At 43.9% G+C, this 16,528-nt stretch overlaps 1 protein-coding gene and 1 long non-coding RNA gene across 5 annotated transcripts in view; one reads left to right on the top strand and one right to left on the bottom strand.

The window, feature by feature from the left end:
- Nucleotides 1–4,069, bottom strand: part of TSPAN7 (tetraspanin 7) — a 95,905-nt gene extending 91,836 nt beyond the window's left edge. Inside the window, exon 1 of the mRNA XM_027741918.2 lies at nt 3,957–4,069. Coding sequence (XP_027597719.1) covers nt 3,957–4,037 — 81 coding nt within the window. The 5' untranslated portion in view covers nt 4,038–4,069. The remainder of the gene's footprint in view (nt 1–3,956) is intronic.
- On the top strand, nt 2,418–14,690 carry LOC113998862. Of its 4 annotated transcripts, XR_005563128.1 has the most exons (3): nt 3,026–3,365; nt 10,020–10,171; nt 10,307–14,690. It is a non-coding gene; the product is annotated as an uncharacterized LOC113998862 (long non-coding RNA). The 4 variants fall into 4 exon arrangements; XR_005563129.1 differs by lacking the exon at nt 3,026–3,365 and adding an exon at nt 2,418–2,504 and having other exon boundaries at nt 10,020–14,690; XR_005563127.1 differs by having other exon boundaries at nt 3,020–3,365; nt 10,020–14,690.
- Nucleotides 14,691–16,528: the final 1,838 nt, after the last annotated feature.

Genomic DNA, 16,528 nt, shown 5'->3' with positions numbered 1-16,528 from the left:
TTCTTCTATGCTTTTATTACATTAATGAACAGCAAGAAACCCCAATACCAGCTGTACAGCACACACAAAGCACTCATCTGAGTGCCAAGGGTCTCACAGGGCCTAAAATTGGAAGGTAATCACTTTGCTACAGTGCCTATTTGGGGCAACAAGAAGCTTTGCATGGAAGATGAAACCTGTTTTCTGCAGCCGTATGACTTTAAGGACCGATGCATGCACCCTTAAAGCTCCCTCCCAAAACACATTGAGGCAGGCAGTTAATTTGGTAACAAAATATATTTTGAAGGCTACAATGAAGTATTAAGTATACACGTTTTAAGACAAAAGGTTACTTAAGTGTTAGATAATTACAAGGTACTGAGAGGTGCTTCAAGGTTTCGTTCTCCTATATAAAAAAAATCACTTTGCATTCTAATCCAAAATTCATCTTCTCTTAAAAACAAGACAGGTTATATCTCGGATTTCTATGCAAGCAATTTATGATACCCAAAAGGAAAAAAAATAAAAATAGCTAACAGCCAAGCAGAGCTTTTATCACCTTTTTTTAATCTTTTAGTTCCAAATCAGATGCATTCAGTACAGAATTCTGATTAGGAAAAAAAATGGCTGTTGAATTTTTATTACTACATCCCTTAAGGACCAAAAGTGGTAACCTTAGGCACTTAATATGTTCTATGAATAACAATATATATGAGCACATAAAAAGCTTGTTATCTCTGTTTATGGAATTTTTTTACCATATTGATACATTTACGGAAAGAAGTTGGGAAGTGCGGTGAGGGGGAGGAGAGAAAGCTATCAAAATAACAAATACCATTAAATAAAACCTGTTTGGAGAGGAACAAGCTAGACAGTATGAAATCTGAATGAACCATGTCTCCTCATTACGGTCCTGCAGCTCCCATGTAATCAGTGGAGCCTCATTCAATGCTCATACTAAAAGCCTTCACTCATATGCACCTCTCCCATTGATACAAATGCAATTCATATTTAACCCTGACAATCACTTGTTATACGAGCTTTCTGTGTACATTGATTTTCTTAATTTATAAACAATGTAAATGAAGAGAAGTCCTTCATGATGGTTCAAAACAGCTCACTGGATGCACAGAAAAATCTTCTCCCCCTGTCCCCTCACATCAGAGTCCGTAACCACTTGCTTGATAACCGAAGGGTTGCCACCACACACCACCCTGTCACAGGACAATTTTCTGCCCTGTGTTATAACACAACTCCATCCCTACAGCTAGAAAAAAAATCCATACGAACTGCAGCTAAGCAACGCAGGGCTTTCTCCTTCAGAAATCAGCTTGCAGCCTCTCCAAAAAATGTGGGAAAGCCGTCAGAATGAAAATTTACAAACCAGCCATTTGTGGTGCTGGCATGGTTTCCTTCTGGTATTTAGATCAGTCCAAGAAATAAATTTTTAAAATAGTTCCTCCAATAGAATCCTTCCCATATTTTCAGCTCTGAGAATTCACAGGGACTAAATTCAAGTTACACTGGCTCTGGAGCCAGCAGATTGTGAGAGTACAAAAAACACCCTAGAAAATAGTGGAGGGAGGGTTGAGGCAAGTCCATGCATCTTTCAGCTCTCAAACTTGCCTGCAAAAAGAAAAGGAGCATATGGCCAGAGTGAACTAGGTTTCTGCTCTACTCACGGCAATAACTGTAACCTGCTCCAATTTATGTTATTTGGATTTAAAGCTCAGCAGAGGGCCGAACATGTGAATTAGTTTTTGTTCTTCTATTTAGCATGGAAGAACTAATGAAGATTTAGGGTCTGCTGTCAAATATTTTGGACCTTTAAAAGTCCTTTGCTGTGTTCCCCCACTGAGATCTGCCAAGGTTTCCATAGGTTGGTGCCTTGAGAAACCAGATGAAAGAGCAAGTAGGATAGTTCACTCTCCTTTGCTCATGGTCGCAGGATTCTGTCTCCAACTGTTTATTTCTTCCTCCTTTTCTGGGCTCAAGGAAGATGATAAGCAGACAAACACTCTGAGGGCTGCCAAATGTTAAGTAACTAGAAGCGTGGGCCATGCCCTTGGAGAAGACCAGGACACATGGGAGCCTGATACATAGTTCAGAGTAAAATAATTTGCAGGAGAGCATCCCACCAGCACAGCTGTGTTGCTGGAGCCCAAACCAGAGCTCAGCTGTGTTATTTACCCTACAAGGTCCCAGCTGTCAACCTGGCCTGGCATCACGACAGCCTACGGCACAAATGCCCTTAGCCAGCTGCTTGGCTCAATGTACAATTCTCTCTTTTTTAATGAGATTAGCACTGGTGAAATGTGCTAGCTCAACAGACATGCTGATCTAAGTCCTCTGTTTTTTCGGGCTACAGCAGACACAGCAATCACTTTTAAAAGAAGACACAATTTTAAAAGACACCATAAATTTGCCAGGGCTTCTGCAATTGCTCATTCATCACAGGAAGAAGAGGGGCTTCTTATAGATCCAGTGAGAACTGAGGACTGGAAAGGATGAGTCTTGAAATTGTGGTAAGTGTATAAACTTAGCAACCTACCTCCTTGAGACTAGCGTGAAGGATCTACTTGCCAACAACAAAAAAAAAAAAAAAAACAAACAACAGATGATTCTGGCTTTTTATCCATTTCAGTCATCAAATACATCTGCTGTGGCTACCGCCAAAATTGTTAAAGAACAAGGGGGAGGGGGTGTACGTTAAATACCGGGGAGCGGGGGGTGTCAATAACACAGAGGTACTGCTGTAAATATGGATTAGCAAAATGCATTTTGGTTATGCTTTAAAAAAAAAAAAAAAAAAAAAAAAAAAACCAAAAACAGTTAAAGTTGAAACAGCTGAAGTAAAGTGTTCACTATAACGCTGTCAAACGTTATTGCCATGAATAAGCAATTCTTTGTTTAGAATGCATTTTTAAGCGGAATGATGAAAATTTGAGTCACCCTTTTTCGCAGGCACTATTCATAGCACAAAGCTACTAAACCGATAAAGCACAATCAGCTCCCCTTGCTAGGAAGTGACAAATGCGCCTTAGGGCACAGTATCGATGATGTGCGGATCACGGTCTCTAACGGCGCACAGCGGGGCCATTATCGTGTGTTGTCACCGCGTGCCATTAAAAGGACTTTAATCTGCCGATCGCCGCCGCGATACGCGGCTCCTGCCAGGGATCTACCGACTAACAGGCCGGGACGCTGCGAAATCTCCCAGCCCCCGGGGTCGCCTGAAAAACACGGCCCGGCTCCCCCGTCAGTCAATCGCGGCAACTCAATTAATGCATCTGGGTCAGGAAAATGGTTTGCGGGAGCCTGAGCCCGGTTACGAAACGCGGCGGGTACCGCGGGCGGCGGCGGAGGGCAGCACCCGCTGAGCCCAGGTGAGCACCGGGGAGGGACCGGGGGGCACCGAGGTGGCACCTCCCGGCCCCGCGGTGGGACAGGGATGCGGGAGCAGCCGGGACACGGGCGGGGGCCGCCTTGCAGCCCTCCCCCCCGGTTCGGCTGGCCAAGGGAGGCAGCGGGGAAGGGGGGCGGCCAAGGCGACTGTCGGAGAGACCTCTGCAACTTTCCCCGGCGGGGGCTCGGGGGCTTTGTGCTCGGCGCGAGAAGAGGCAAAAAACATTACTTTAAATATATATATATGTGTGTGTGTATAAATATGTGCACATATATACATATATATATGAGTGCGTATATATATAATGTATATATACATATATATAAGTGCATATATATAAAAATATAAATACATATATATATATATACATATATAAATACACATATATGAGTATACACATATGTATTCCGGCGGATACGGTCCGTCCCCGCACAGCACGGCGGTGCCCTCCCGGCAGATCCGCGCTGCGGAGACCCCGCCGCCCCCTCCCCGGGCAGGTGGGGGCCGCGGGGGTGCCGGGGCCGTGCCCGGGTGGTCGGTGTGTGCCCGCGCCGCGCCGCTCCGCACTCACCCAGAAAACGAAGGAGTAGATGATGAGGAGAGTTTTCAGACACGTTATCACGGGTTTGGTCTCCATTCTCCTCGATGCCATAATACTGAGATCCCGGCTGCAGGCTGGGCGCGGGAGGAGGCGGAGGAGGAGGGAGGGGAGGGGGAGGGAGGAGAGAGAGCGGGGGGGGGGCGGAGGGAGGTGAGCTCAGCTCAGCACCAGGCTCGCCCTGCTCGCCGCGGCCCGGGCTCACCGCGCCTCCTGCTGCCGCCCGGGGACCCCCGCCCCGGGCCGCCGAGCGGCGGGGAGAGGGGGCTGAAATATCACCTGCCAGGGGGTGGCCGCGGGGCACAGGGATCTGCCCCCGGGGTGTAATTTACTGGAATATCTCGGGTGAGGCGGGGGGAGGGCGGCTGAAGGTTTGAAAGATGAAGTGAAAGAACCCCCTCGGCCTCCTCCTTTTCTCGGGAAGGTGCTCGGAAGCGTTGGTTGAGGGCTTAGGGGCTTGGGGAGGGGGGCTCTGGATGGTCGAAGCTGGAGAGGGAATTGCCCTTACGGGAGAAAATATCTTTTGGTGTCACGATTAAAATGTGTGTTTGTGCGCAAGCTGCAAGAATCTGGAGACCAGAGCAAGGGCATGTAGGACAGGTTTGACAGTGCTCTGGTTACAGCCACATAGTCCGGGTGAGCCAGGCTGTGTAAGAGCAAGAGCTCTGCACCGAAGCCATTCGAGGGGCCAGGGCTCCTCCAGCCCTGCGCCTGTGACGTGCCTCTTTGCAGCTCCAGTGCAGGTGATTGCATTGAGACAGTAGGATCTATGATCTATGAATGAGCAGGTTGTGAAGCTCAGATGCTTCTGAAGCCTGGTCCCTAACCTTGGCTTCACCTCACCCTCAAATCTCAACTCTGTCCTAAAAAAAGGCATTGAACCTCAGCCTAAAATGATCAGAAACCTTGCAATTCTACGTCTTTGAGACCCTGAGCTTCAGCTAAAACAGACCTGGCTCAACTCTGCCTGGAGTGAGAGTACACCCCAGAGAGCGAACAGATCTCTGGAGAGAGCCAGCTTCTCCTTATTGTCCCTGCAGCCGCCAGCCCACTGTAAAATCCAGCAAGTGATGGACAGCAGAGGAATAACTGCATTAGTCTGGGAATGGAAAGGGACCTGATGCTGCAGAGCCCCTTCTGCAGCGAAACAGTGGTGTGGGACTCACTGGACTCCTCTGGGTAGAGATAAAAAAGGCTTGTGGGGTGGCTGCCTTAAGGAAAACTATGGCCAGAATGAGGGCACACGCGTGCCTTGGCAGCCCGAACTCCTGCGCCAAGACCATGGGCAGGCACAGAGGGAATGACTTCAGGTTTCCTTTTCTGTAGTTCACATTTTGGAGGAGGGGTAATGTGTGCATGGGAGTGAACGTTGGAGCATAGCATGTCCCTCCTGAATGGTGTGCCTGCACACCCCACAAAGCAGGGCTCTGAACTGTACCTTTCACTGCATTAAAATCAAAACAAGGTCAACGCTAAGCAGCGTATTTCCTCAAGCTACAAAAGCAATGTAGTTTGTGCATCTGAGATGAACCAAAGTGATAAACCAGACTTTGCCGCTCAAGGGACAGTGTTTAAAATAATAAATGGAAAAAAGAATGGTTCCTGAGCAAGTGCTTTTGTAATATGCAGAAGTTTTGACATGAAAACTGCTGCAAGATTTTACTGGGTTTGACTTATGTCTTTAAGACTTGGTTAGCCTACTATTTCCCAAAACAATGAAGGTATCTAAAAGATGCTTGAGGGGGGAGTATTCTGCAGGAGATACTGGGGGTTTTAAGCAATCACTGCTTTTGTGGAAAATTCAGATGACAGGTGCATAAATCTTTATTGACTTGGCCATTAAAATGTAAATAAGTGCAGTAACTGCAAAAAATTATATTGACAGTAACAACAGTTATAAATATTCACTGTACAAAAATTATACTAAGATTTTTTTGACAGAAAATAACTAAGCAAGAGCAGGAGACTTCTCTCCCTTCCCCTCATATGGGCTGTAGAAAAGATAAATGCTACTGTCACAGGCCAGGGGACAGCAACCATTTATTTCAGTAGTTATGGTTATACTTCCCCTCCCCTTCAGGTGTTTTTAAGAAAGCGTGAAACAAACTATAATATCAATCAGAATTTAAATATCCAGCCAACAGAAAGCATGGATGGCTATTTTGGTAGATGCTGATTTTGACAAAGACTCAAGATTTCTACCAATAGCCTGTGATTTTAGGTCACTCTGTCTTCTAGTGCCTAATTTGAGATTCATCTCCTGAGTCTTCTCAGAAGGATATGCTGGGGATCTAAACTGCACAAGAGCCTCCCTTGGCAGTGTTGTGAAAACTCAGAGGGTTTTGCACCAGGGAACCAGAGAGAAAACAGAGGTGCAAGAAGAAATGTCCCTGTAAGGAAATACAGTTCCTTTCTCCATTAATGTCAGTCCCTAGTGGGCATTATGTCCAGAGAATTGAGAAAAAGAGACTCTGTGTTATCTCCACTTGAACCTACAGTCTTCCTGCCAAGACTGTCTTTGGAGGAACTCTGAGTTGCTTTCTGACATACAGTGAAGCAGCATATACTTTACTGGATGAAGAGGCAAATTTTGGATTAAAAATGAGAATGTCTGAACAGAGCTGGACATAAATCTGCCTGATTACAGCAAATACCGTTAAAATACGACAAGAGCACCAAGCCATCAAATATTTTAGGCTTAAATAGAATTACCGAACAATTGCTAGCCTTCATGTGTGGCTTGGAAACACATTTACCTTTTTAAAATATTTTATCATCTTTTTGCAGATTTGGGAGTGCAGATTCTCAAGTATTACTAGAACAAAATCAAAGCAAGTTTTTGTAAAGCAAAATACATTTTCAGTTCTGTAATCCATGTTTGCAAAGATGGGAGCATAATTGCTCTTCACATCTCCCTGCAGAGAGAACATTTTGTAGTTTTTCAAAATAGGACATTTTTGCCTAACTGTGTAAGTTGAAAAATATTTCTTTAATACACTAGCAGTTTGCAGGGGATTCTGCTTATGATCAGTGCCCATGAGCTCCTATTTCTTCATAATGCACAGGAAATATCACCTGTCTGAATAATTCTGTTTGCAAAGCATTGGTCTAGAAGGAGCTCCCTCATCCCACAGCAGGAGAGCATTGTATTGTAGAACGTGAAAATGAGCACTTCCATCCTTACCTGCACCTGACCTTAGCTATTTGATGGTTGAATAGAAACTTTCTGGGGAAGGTGGTGGAAAGATGTGAACAGCCGTTGCATCAAGCGTGGTAAGGTCTCACACCCTTCTGCAACTGCAGCAGGTGACATGAAATATGGTGCTTTGTTCTCTTCATACCCACTCTGGCCTTTCCCAGATTCACTGTGGTGCTGTTGACTGTAAAGGCTGCAACCTCTGCTGCCCTTTACTGAGCATTCTGGCTCATAATCCACACTCACTTCATCCTCCCTGGAGAGCAGAGGTTTGAGGGGTTTTTTGTCCTTTTCCGAGTCCTTCCGTCTCCATGTGTCCTGCCAGCACCTGTCCTCAGCTGGCAGAACCCGCAGCCTGTGTCAGTCCACCATGGAGGAAAGACAAAACTTTTTCACAAAACACAGAAAGCAGAAGAAAAAAACAAGTGCCTGATAATTTTGCTGTGCTTGTGTATCTCAGGTGAGTTCAGGCAACTCTGTACTGGTCCCACTGACATCTCTGCATTGGAATTCAGCTCTAAGAAAGCAGAGATCTTGCACAGCAGTTAGTTTGTTATGTGACTGGTAGCTGCAAGCTTTTGGCAGGTGCATCACCAAGTGATGGCCCAGGCCCCAAAATGTGTCTTCTCAAGATGCCTCAGACTTTATAGGTCCCCAAGGAGGAGATGGGGGGTTACAAAGTCAGTGTCAGAGAATGATTTGTCAGAAGAGACCCTGTAAGGAGACAAGTGTAGTATTGGCAAAGTCAATTGAGCTATGAGCATTGACAACAACTGATGAGAAAGGTCCAGTCTCCTGCAGCACAGGTGTAAGGGAACAAATAGAGGCATCAACTTCAGTGGTTTGGTAACAGGTATGAGTTAGGATGAAATGTATGTTCAGCACCAATTCAGGCTAACGGGCTTGTGGGATGGCTCTGCAGTATTGAGAAAACAGTGCCACCCTAACCTGATGAACAAGCAGCACATGTTTGCAGAGAAAGGAGTAGTAACACTGGGAAACTTCCTTAGACCATTTAAGAAAGTCTTAGGATGCTTTATAGGAAGCACATCATGCTTTATGAACTATGCTCAGTTTATGTATGCTCTTACACAGGCCAAAAAGAGACATCAAGGAAGTAAGGATCAAAAGAAGAAGGTTTAGGCAAAAAAAAAGTGGTAAAAAGAGTGAACTTTATACCTTTAACAACACAAACTAACCAGTTACAAGATCGAATCTTGTGTAGAGATTAACAAAACTGAGGTAAAGCTTACACTCAGTCTTTCCAGAAGCCAGATGGCAACTAGATATATCCACTTGCAGTGTTTGGTTTAGTGCTGTTTTATAATAATTTTTAGATTATAAAGAAAGATCTCTGCCGTTCTGTGATCTTCCTTTGCCCCTGGATTGTTACTTGCTATGGGATCAATGAAGTTCTTGGTCTTTTGCAGCATGACTTCCAAAGCTTGAGCAGCTTTGTCCCAAAAGCCACACAACTATGTGGAGGCAGGAGGGAGTGTGTGGTTTCCATTATTCTGTTTCCCTCCAGAGCAGGCACGTAGTATCTGGTTTTTTTCAGTAATATCGATATAAATAAGCTTTTCATAACTTTTTTGTATTTCTCAGAACATGTCTGTCATGGTTTGAGAGCCCCAAAAATTTAATTCCCTATCTTCAAACCCCCTCCCACATCTCAACTCAATGTGAGAAGGTTTTTTCCAGACAACTACACGAGACTTAAAGTGGGGGAAAGGGAATATATTACAATTACTGTACAAATAAATATTATAATACATTATACACACGATCTCAACTATCTCTACCATGATAAATCAGTATTTACAATGGATCAGATCTCTTCTCCCCTCCAAATAAAAATCCGGGAGGGAAGAAGGAAAGATCCTTTCCAGTCTTGATTTGAAAGGGAAGTTTATAGCTATTTTGTAGGCAAGTAGTTCTCATGGCTTGCGATGACTTTCCTGATTACTCTGAAGCTTTGTGAAGTGTCCTCTCCAAAGGGAATGGAACAGAAATACATTTGTGACTAATTACCACAACAGGATAAATTAAGATCACCAGCACTTACAGAGAAAGGGTGGAGGACCTGGAAAAGATAAGAAGTCAGAAAGCAGAAAATACACAAAGAGCACATAAATACACAAAGAACATATCTATATTACTTCAGGAGAAGCATTATTACATCTGCAATTGATAGGAGTTCTGACACACAGTGAGAAAAATGGAGCCATACAATTTTATTATCTTCATCCTTAGCAATAAAGTGGCAATTAACCCTGCACATTTGCCAAGTCACTCAGATTGGTTTGTAATACTGTGTTTCTTCTTTTTTTTTTTTTTTTTTTTTTTTTTTTTTTTTTTTTTTTTTTTTTTTTTTGTAGTTCTGAATAACAGCACCAGATTCTGTCCTGGTGTCCCTGGAACACCTGGACATTTTCTTAAGGTCAGTAGGTAATTTACAATGACCTTGTGAGGAATTAGATAATTTCTTCTTCTGGAAAGATCAATGTAAGGGGTTAAGAAGCACCTGTGAGGTCCCCCTCCTCCATGGTTTTCTGTTATTTAGTTTCTGTCAAGAAAAGTGGTGGAGCTGCACCTTAAACTGTGAACACCACAGTGTTCAGTACTATTTGCATTTTCCTCCTTTTCTTTTCTTGAGTGTGCCATGATTTGTTTCCACTAGATTTCTCCTACATCTGCCCTGAAGCAAATGCAAGCAGAACTGAGGAATCTCAGCCTCTTCTCCAGTGCTGGCAGAAGTTGCCTCTTGTCATTGCAGATCTGTAAGTGTTTGCATAAGAAGTAGGTGCAAGTCAGCAAACTCCAGCTTTTCTGTTCTGCAGGTGCAGCCACCCCCTTGTGTGACAGATGCCGACTCCTGACTGACGTGTCTGCATGTTGGGTGGTTTTTTCCGTGCAGGGTAAGAGATTGGTCAGCCTGGACGCCTGCAAGGCTCTGCCCAGCCCTTTACCTCGTCTCTGACAGCAGCCACTGGTAGGTATGTGGGGAGACACCCTAACAAGCCTCTTGCCTGGGGTGTTCCTAGTCTGCTGACCCAGCTGCAGACACTAGATTATTTGTGTCAGCCATAAGAGCCCTGAAGCAACACTGTTCCCCTCCTTTTGGCAGAGAACACTCCAAAGAGTTACAGTTTGGAAACGGTATTGAAAAAGTATCATGCAGCTATTTAAGCAGAATGGGAATCCTGGATGTCCTCACCTTATGGACAGAGGGATGGGGAAAGCTCAAGTGTGAGGGAGATGGACTATGGCTGACATGGATGCTGCTGAAGGAGGTCACTGTGTGGAATTTCTGCTGCAATGGAAAGGGATGTTATGTTAGCGTGACATGACAGCATAGGATGAGGCAAAGCACTCGTCAAAGGATGAGGGTCACATTAGGACCTGCTAATTCTGCTACTAACCTCAGGGTACAACTGGCAGGACCTGATTCTCACTGGCAGGATGAAAGAAATGGGAAGATGTTCTGGGAGAGCCAGAGCAATCTTTACTTTACACAGTGCAGAGGACAAGGGACAATGCGAAGAACGCCACAGAGGCCACAATCAGACCAAGAGCTCTTTGATAAATAGCCATACTCAAGGTCGAAAACTGAGACCATGCACACAGTGAAAGGAATTTGAGGTACACTGCAGGAATTTTGAGCCAACGTGTTTTCTCTTGATGTGCAGCCTAGGTTTCCTTCTCCTCCTCTAAACAGTGGCTCCTCTTCATGTCTTCAGAAAACATGATTGATTTTTAAAGCTGCCATGCATTTTACAATAGCAAGTTAGTGATAGAAAGAGAAAAAATTACAACAAATTCGTGTTTTGGCAAGTAGAATTAGGCTGTATAAAACAATAACGTTAGAAAAAACAATTCATTGCAGATAACGTCTATAACAACAAATCTTCAAACAACCAAAGAACACAAGATTGGTACTTATAGCACATCTTGTACCCACCTCAGTGCCACTGCAGGCAGAGGTCTTGATTTTTAAGGACATGCAACGTGTTGCATGTTTTACACAAGTATCTGTTACATGAGCACATTAAAGATCTAGCTCCAGCTTAGATGCCCTTTTTCTGGAGCAGATGTGATGCTTCCTGTGATGCTGGGGAATGGAGTGGATGTGAACTGCTCTCTCAGATACTGCTTGTTTCTTGGATGAACAGCTTTTCTTCCCTCATGAAGGATGTTTCTGCTTTGCACCCACATCCCTTCCTTCAGGAGGAGCAGACTTAGCACTGTTTCCTGGAGACACCCATTGCTGGTCCCTCTCAAGTTCCTTCAGTGAGAAGCCTTGTGTCCTCCACAAACACACAACAATTTCCTAAGCCATTGGGTGAGGAGCTCTGTTCCTCTAAGCAGAGGAGCAGCAAACCCTTGTGGACTCTGTGTCAGGCTTACCAGCTGTAAGAAGCACCACCTGTCAGGCCCCTAACACACCCTCCTACCCTTCCCAGGCTCTTGAATGCCTGGGCTCAGGGCCAGCTTAGGTAAGGGTTGCAGGTGTCACATCTTGAATCAAAGGTTTGAGAAAACACTGTGAGAAGCCTTGGTGGGAATGACCACTCTTCCCTGAGCTTTTAAGCTGAGCACTCTACCTGTGCTCTTTGCCTAAGCTACCTCTGTAGCTACATCACGGACATGCCTGTGCCCATTCCTGTGCTCCAGGCTGGCCACCCACCCAAGATGGACTCAGCCCAAGGAAGCCAAGAAGCATACGGAGCTTGTTCACAAATCCTCCCTGGCACTGGAAACAAAGCACCATATGCTGGAGCAGCCAGAGCAAAAGAATGCATCCAAGGCAAAGGGAGTCAAGAGCAGAAGGGCAAGGGAGGTACACAGGGAAGGCACCAGGACATCTGCTTCATGATTCCCCTCCTCCTCCTTATGGCCGCTGGTGGGTAACACCAGGGGGTGCCTCTCTGACTTCACTTTCTGACATCCTGCCCCTAAGGTGGCTAAATCTTCTCCTCTCATACTGCTTTTGGACATCATCACTTCCCTCCTCTTTGCCTTAGGCTTTCCTAGCCCCTTGCTGTGTTAGCTGCCTACTCAGCCCACTGTGCAGGTGAAACCAACAGCTGTATCAGCAACAAGCATTGGGAGTGAGGAGATCAGGTCCTGTAATGTGTGCCATTGTCCCTAGAACAGAGCATGGCAGGCAAGCCCCCACCCCACTGTCACTGATGCATAAGTCACAAAAGTCACCTGCATCACTGGTCTGTCACACTGGGTCTGCTGGCTCAGACTGTAGATATTCAGAGTTTTAATTAACATGGAAACAAGTAGGGCTTTCTTTTTTGAACATGTATAGTTGAGGCTGATAAAGTTTTGCATCAGTTTATTGTTTTGTGTGAGCTTATTGCCTTTGAGATATGTGATTTCCAACATGTATACTCGAGTCCGATAAAGTTTTGTATCAGTTTATTGCCTTTAAAATGTATGATTTTCACGTTTGTCCTGAATTGTATCTGTTAACTTTTCTTCTTTTCCTGGACAACCAACTGAAAAATGTTTGTATTAGGAATTGAGATAAATGATTTATTGACTCATTTGAAATATCTTTTTTTATGATATAAAGTCACTTGTACTCAATACTCAATCTCATATGGCAAAAGAAAACATAAAAAAGGGACAACATAAACATCAGCACTGCAACACACCATGAAAGTGATCTCTGAAGAACCCCCTACACTGTCCAGCTCCTCATGGGGCTTCTGACCTGGTCAAGAGTCACAGATCTGTACCAGAACATCCCATGTCTTCCTGCCATCACGCTGGCCTCATGGATGAGGGATGTAAAGCATGCCTTCAGTCCCTGGGAATCACTGCAGGCATCCCAGTGACACTTGTGTTGAATCTCCCCTCCAGGGCAGAAGAATTCAGCGAGTCTCTTATTCATCGCTTTGATGCCTGAGAATCTACAGGATTTAGAAAATGAAGTCTCTCTGACTCTTCCTTTTTTCCATTTCAGTGTTTTCCTTCCACCTTGCATTTTGCAGTCCTCTCCGAGGCCCAGCCCAGCCTGCAGACCTGTGCAGGATCTTTTATCCCACAGACCTCCCCTGGGGAGGTTGTCATGCGGCAGTTGCACAATGTTCGTAAGTAAAGAAGCTATAAGGACTGCACAAGTCACACAAAACCAAACTAAATTACATACTGGTTTTCACTAGGTTCTGATGACTTCAGAAGCACAGCAAGGGCCTCTGTAATACTTATGAATTACTGACATGCTATTATTTCTGTGCAGGAGCAGGACAAAATAGTTACACAGGGGGTGCACTACGGATGTGGTACCATACAGAAAGACCTCACCATTTCCATGCAGGAATAAAAGAACCAGGTACACCTTTCTAGTTTTGATGCAGGATTTGGTTTTTAGCACCTGGATAACATTACTGACCTCCAGAGCATTGCTGTAGACTGTGAAGTAGTACCAAATAAAATACAAAGTTCTACATTTACTTTCTCCTGAAGATTTTTCTTTCAAACTGGGTCAACTTCTAAGTAAAGCAAGAGAGTATTTTAATCTGTCAGCACTTCAAAACCAGTCTGGTACTTGAAAATTACTTCTGGGCTTAAAAATGTTATGGACTCTGAATTTGGAAGGCAGTATTGTTGGTACATAAGATCTAATGGTATATAATTCAAAACCTGATCTTTCCTGATCTTAGCTGACCATTATTTTAGCAAATGTTTGCTTTGGTGGGGTTTGGGGGTGATATGAGCAAATGAAAGCTCCATGAAGATATTTTTGCTAACACTGAAAATGAAAAACTAAACCAACATCCCCCCAGTTTTTTAATCAGTAGCGTTTACCATCTTTAAAAAAATACACTCTATTATAGATGTGGAAGCAGATCATAAAACTGCTCTGCCCAGTTCTGCAGGGGAATCAAACAGATGGCAGATCCCACTGCAATTTGGATGAAGATTTCATAGCTAGATAATCAAGAAAATAGTAAAGTGGTTTCAAGGTCAACAATGAGGTGAAAATCAGATTTTCTTCAGCTAGGAGCATCTACAGCCTTTCTCACACATTTAGAGGAAATACACCAAACTCAGAAATTCCTTCACTACCAAGAGCAAAAGCCCTCAGTGTAAGAAGATATTGCTACAGGGGAGAATTTTCTTGGTTAACTAGCCTTTTTAAAATTAAAATTTAAACTATTATTTCCAAATAGTTGTGCATGACTATTTACGTGACTGTATGTTAGTATGTTTTTTTAAATTCAATTAAACCTACAGGTGGTCATACACCAGATTGTAAATAATATTAGTTATGAATTTTGGCAACCAAAATGATTTTCAAATAATGGTTATTGTTATTGAATTTGTTCTGGGACCAACACTCATGTAGAGCTGTTGGCAGATGATTCTTTTCCTCTGTGCTTGTGTCTTTTATGCCCTCACGAATCCCTGAATTGAGAAGTTATAGCTTTAAATGGAAAATATCCTCCCTGATTTGTTGTGTTCTTTTAAAAATAAAAACCTCAAGCAATCCAGTGTGTGATATCCATCATGCTCAGCTACACAGATCTGGAGGCTGTATTTCTCTCTTGTTTATGTTGCTGATCTGGTTTTAGTTAATTTTCACTTCCAGATGTCTCTTGTGCATGTTGGTTTTTTTCTTTTTCTGGTTAACAGGATATAAATCACCTTGATAGGACAGAGCTGTTTGCTCTGTTTTACTTGTTTTATTTCTGGATGTGTTTTCCAGAACCTGATCCCTCATCAGGCAAAAACAAAGTAAGTTTTACTGGCTTAAGACACAGCTTTTACTACAGTTATTTAGTGGCATGAAATATGCACAACTCAGTGAGGAATCATTTTTGTAGTCTGAGTGTTTGTCTCTTTCATTAAATGGGCACAAAGACCTGCTCTGGCAAGGGTTGGATTCACCTCTCAGGCCACTGAGGAATACAAAGACTCCAGTTAGCATGGCTGAAAGAACAAAGGTGTGGGCTACTGTTATGAAGACTGGCTCCTACTTGCTGGGTTAGTACATTATCTACAGAAAACAATGCTAACTGGCATCATTTTTGGTATCTCCCTTCTGAGAGGCAGAGATTTTGGCTTTTCTCATTTTCAGTGAAAGAGGTGTTGTACAGCACCGTTAGTAGACCTGCAATGGAGTCTCTGCCAAGCAAATCAATTCTGTACTGCATCATCTTCTGCTGAATCACTTCTGGTCCTGAGGGTTCCCTCTCAGGGAGTGGAGGATGGTGCCACTGTCCAAGTAGCTCCTCCAGGATTTTTCCTGCAGGGATTTCTGAAGAGGGGTGTTTGGGTGCAGTGGTGTCAGTTGTGCCTTAGTGAACTTGAGCAGATCCCCACCACATTTCTTCAGGTACAGGGGGGCCAGATGCCTTTGTATATGGATATTTAATTGCTGGGTTATGTAAAGCACTGCAGCAACCAAATAATTCCTACTGCTTTCCCAAAGAACTGCTGCAGGGACACTCACATATCGCATACAAGAATCCCAGGGCACCTCGTACATTTCTCTGAAGTTTTGAGAACATAAAGAGGTGAGATCCAGCAATCTTGGAAAAAGCCTGAGGACTGGTCCACCAAGTAGAAAATCTCAAGCGCTGGGACAGCCCCAGGTCTGTTCTGTGTTGCCATTTCCCCATTGGTAGCACAGGGGTAATAACATTCAACTGCAGGCACTCAAAAAGAAAGAATAGAAATGCTTCTAAAATTTTCCAAAGCTTACAAAGTTATGTAGAGTCATTACTACTGCTTCTCTAACCCAAAAAAGTCCGTGATTCAGGGGCCTGCTCTTTGCAGTTATCATCTCCGGAGAGTCCTTGGTGGGACAATTCAACTTACAGCAACATTTGCTTTATTTAGGGACCATATGCAAGTGCTTTTTGGACACTTTCTGCCTGCTGACCAGCTCATCTGAACGTAGTTTGAGAAAAGCAGTCACAGAGCACATGCCAACAGCCAGCAGCATAGAGGCACATACCAGCTGTTGTCACCGAGGTTACATTTTAATTGTTATTCAGACTTGCATTATCAAACCTACTATTTTGGGTTTTGTGCTAGTCAGCCGAGGTCCTGAGCTCCTGCTGATCAAGGATCACGAAGGAGACGATGCAGCAAGTCAGTGAGATTTGTATGCTGAAAGTCACTCGTGCTTTGAGAGCCTGCCAAAAATAATGTTTCAGAGGGCATGTATAACACTGCCAAAATCAAGCTGATGAATGGCTGTATCATTGAATTTGGATGCAGAATGAGGGTCAAGTTCAGAACAGTCTAGCAGTAGGGTATTCACACAATCTGAGCAGGATGAGACCAGGGCATTTTGTAATCAACACTTATTAAAAAGAAGTTG

Source organism: Pipra filicauda, unplaced genomic scaffold (genome assembly GCF_003945595.2).
Source record: "Pipra filicauda isolate LSUMZ 115617 unplaced genomic scaffold, ASM394559v2 scaffold18_size4552066_pilon, whole genome shotgun sequence".
NCBI classification, from domain to species: Eukaryota; Metazoa; Chordata; class Aves; order Passeriformes; family Pipridae; genus Pipra; species Pipra filicauda.
The sequence above is the reverse complement of the archived record's forward strand: the minus strand, read 5'-3'. Positions and strand labels throughout refer to the sequence as shown.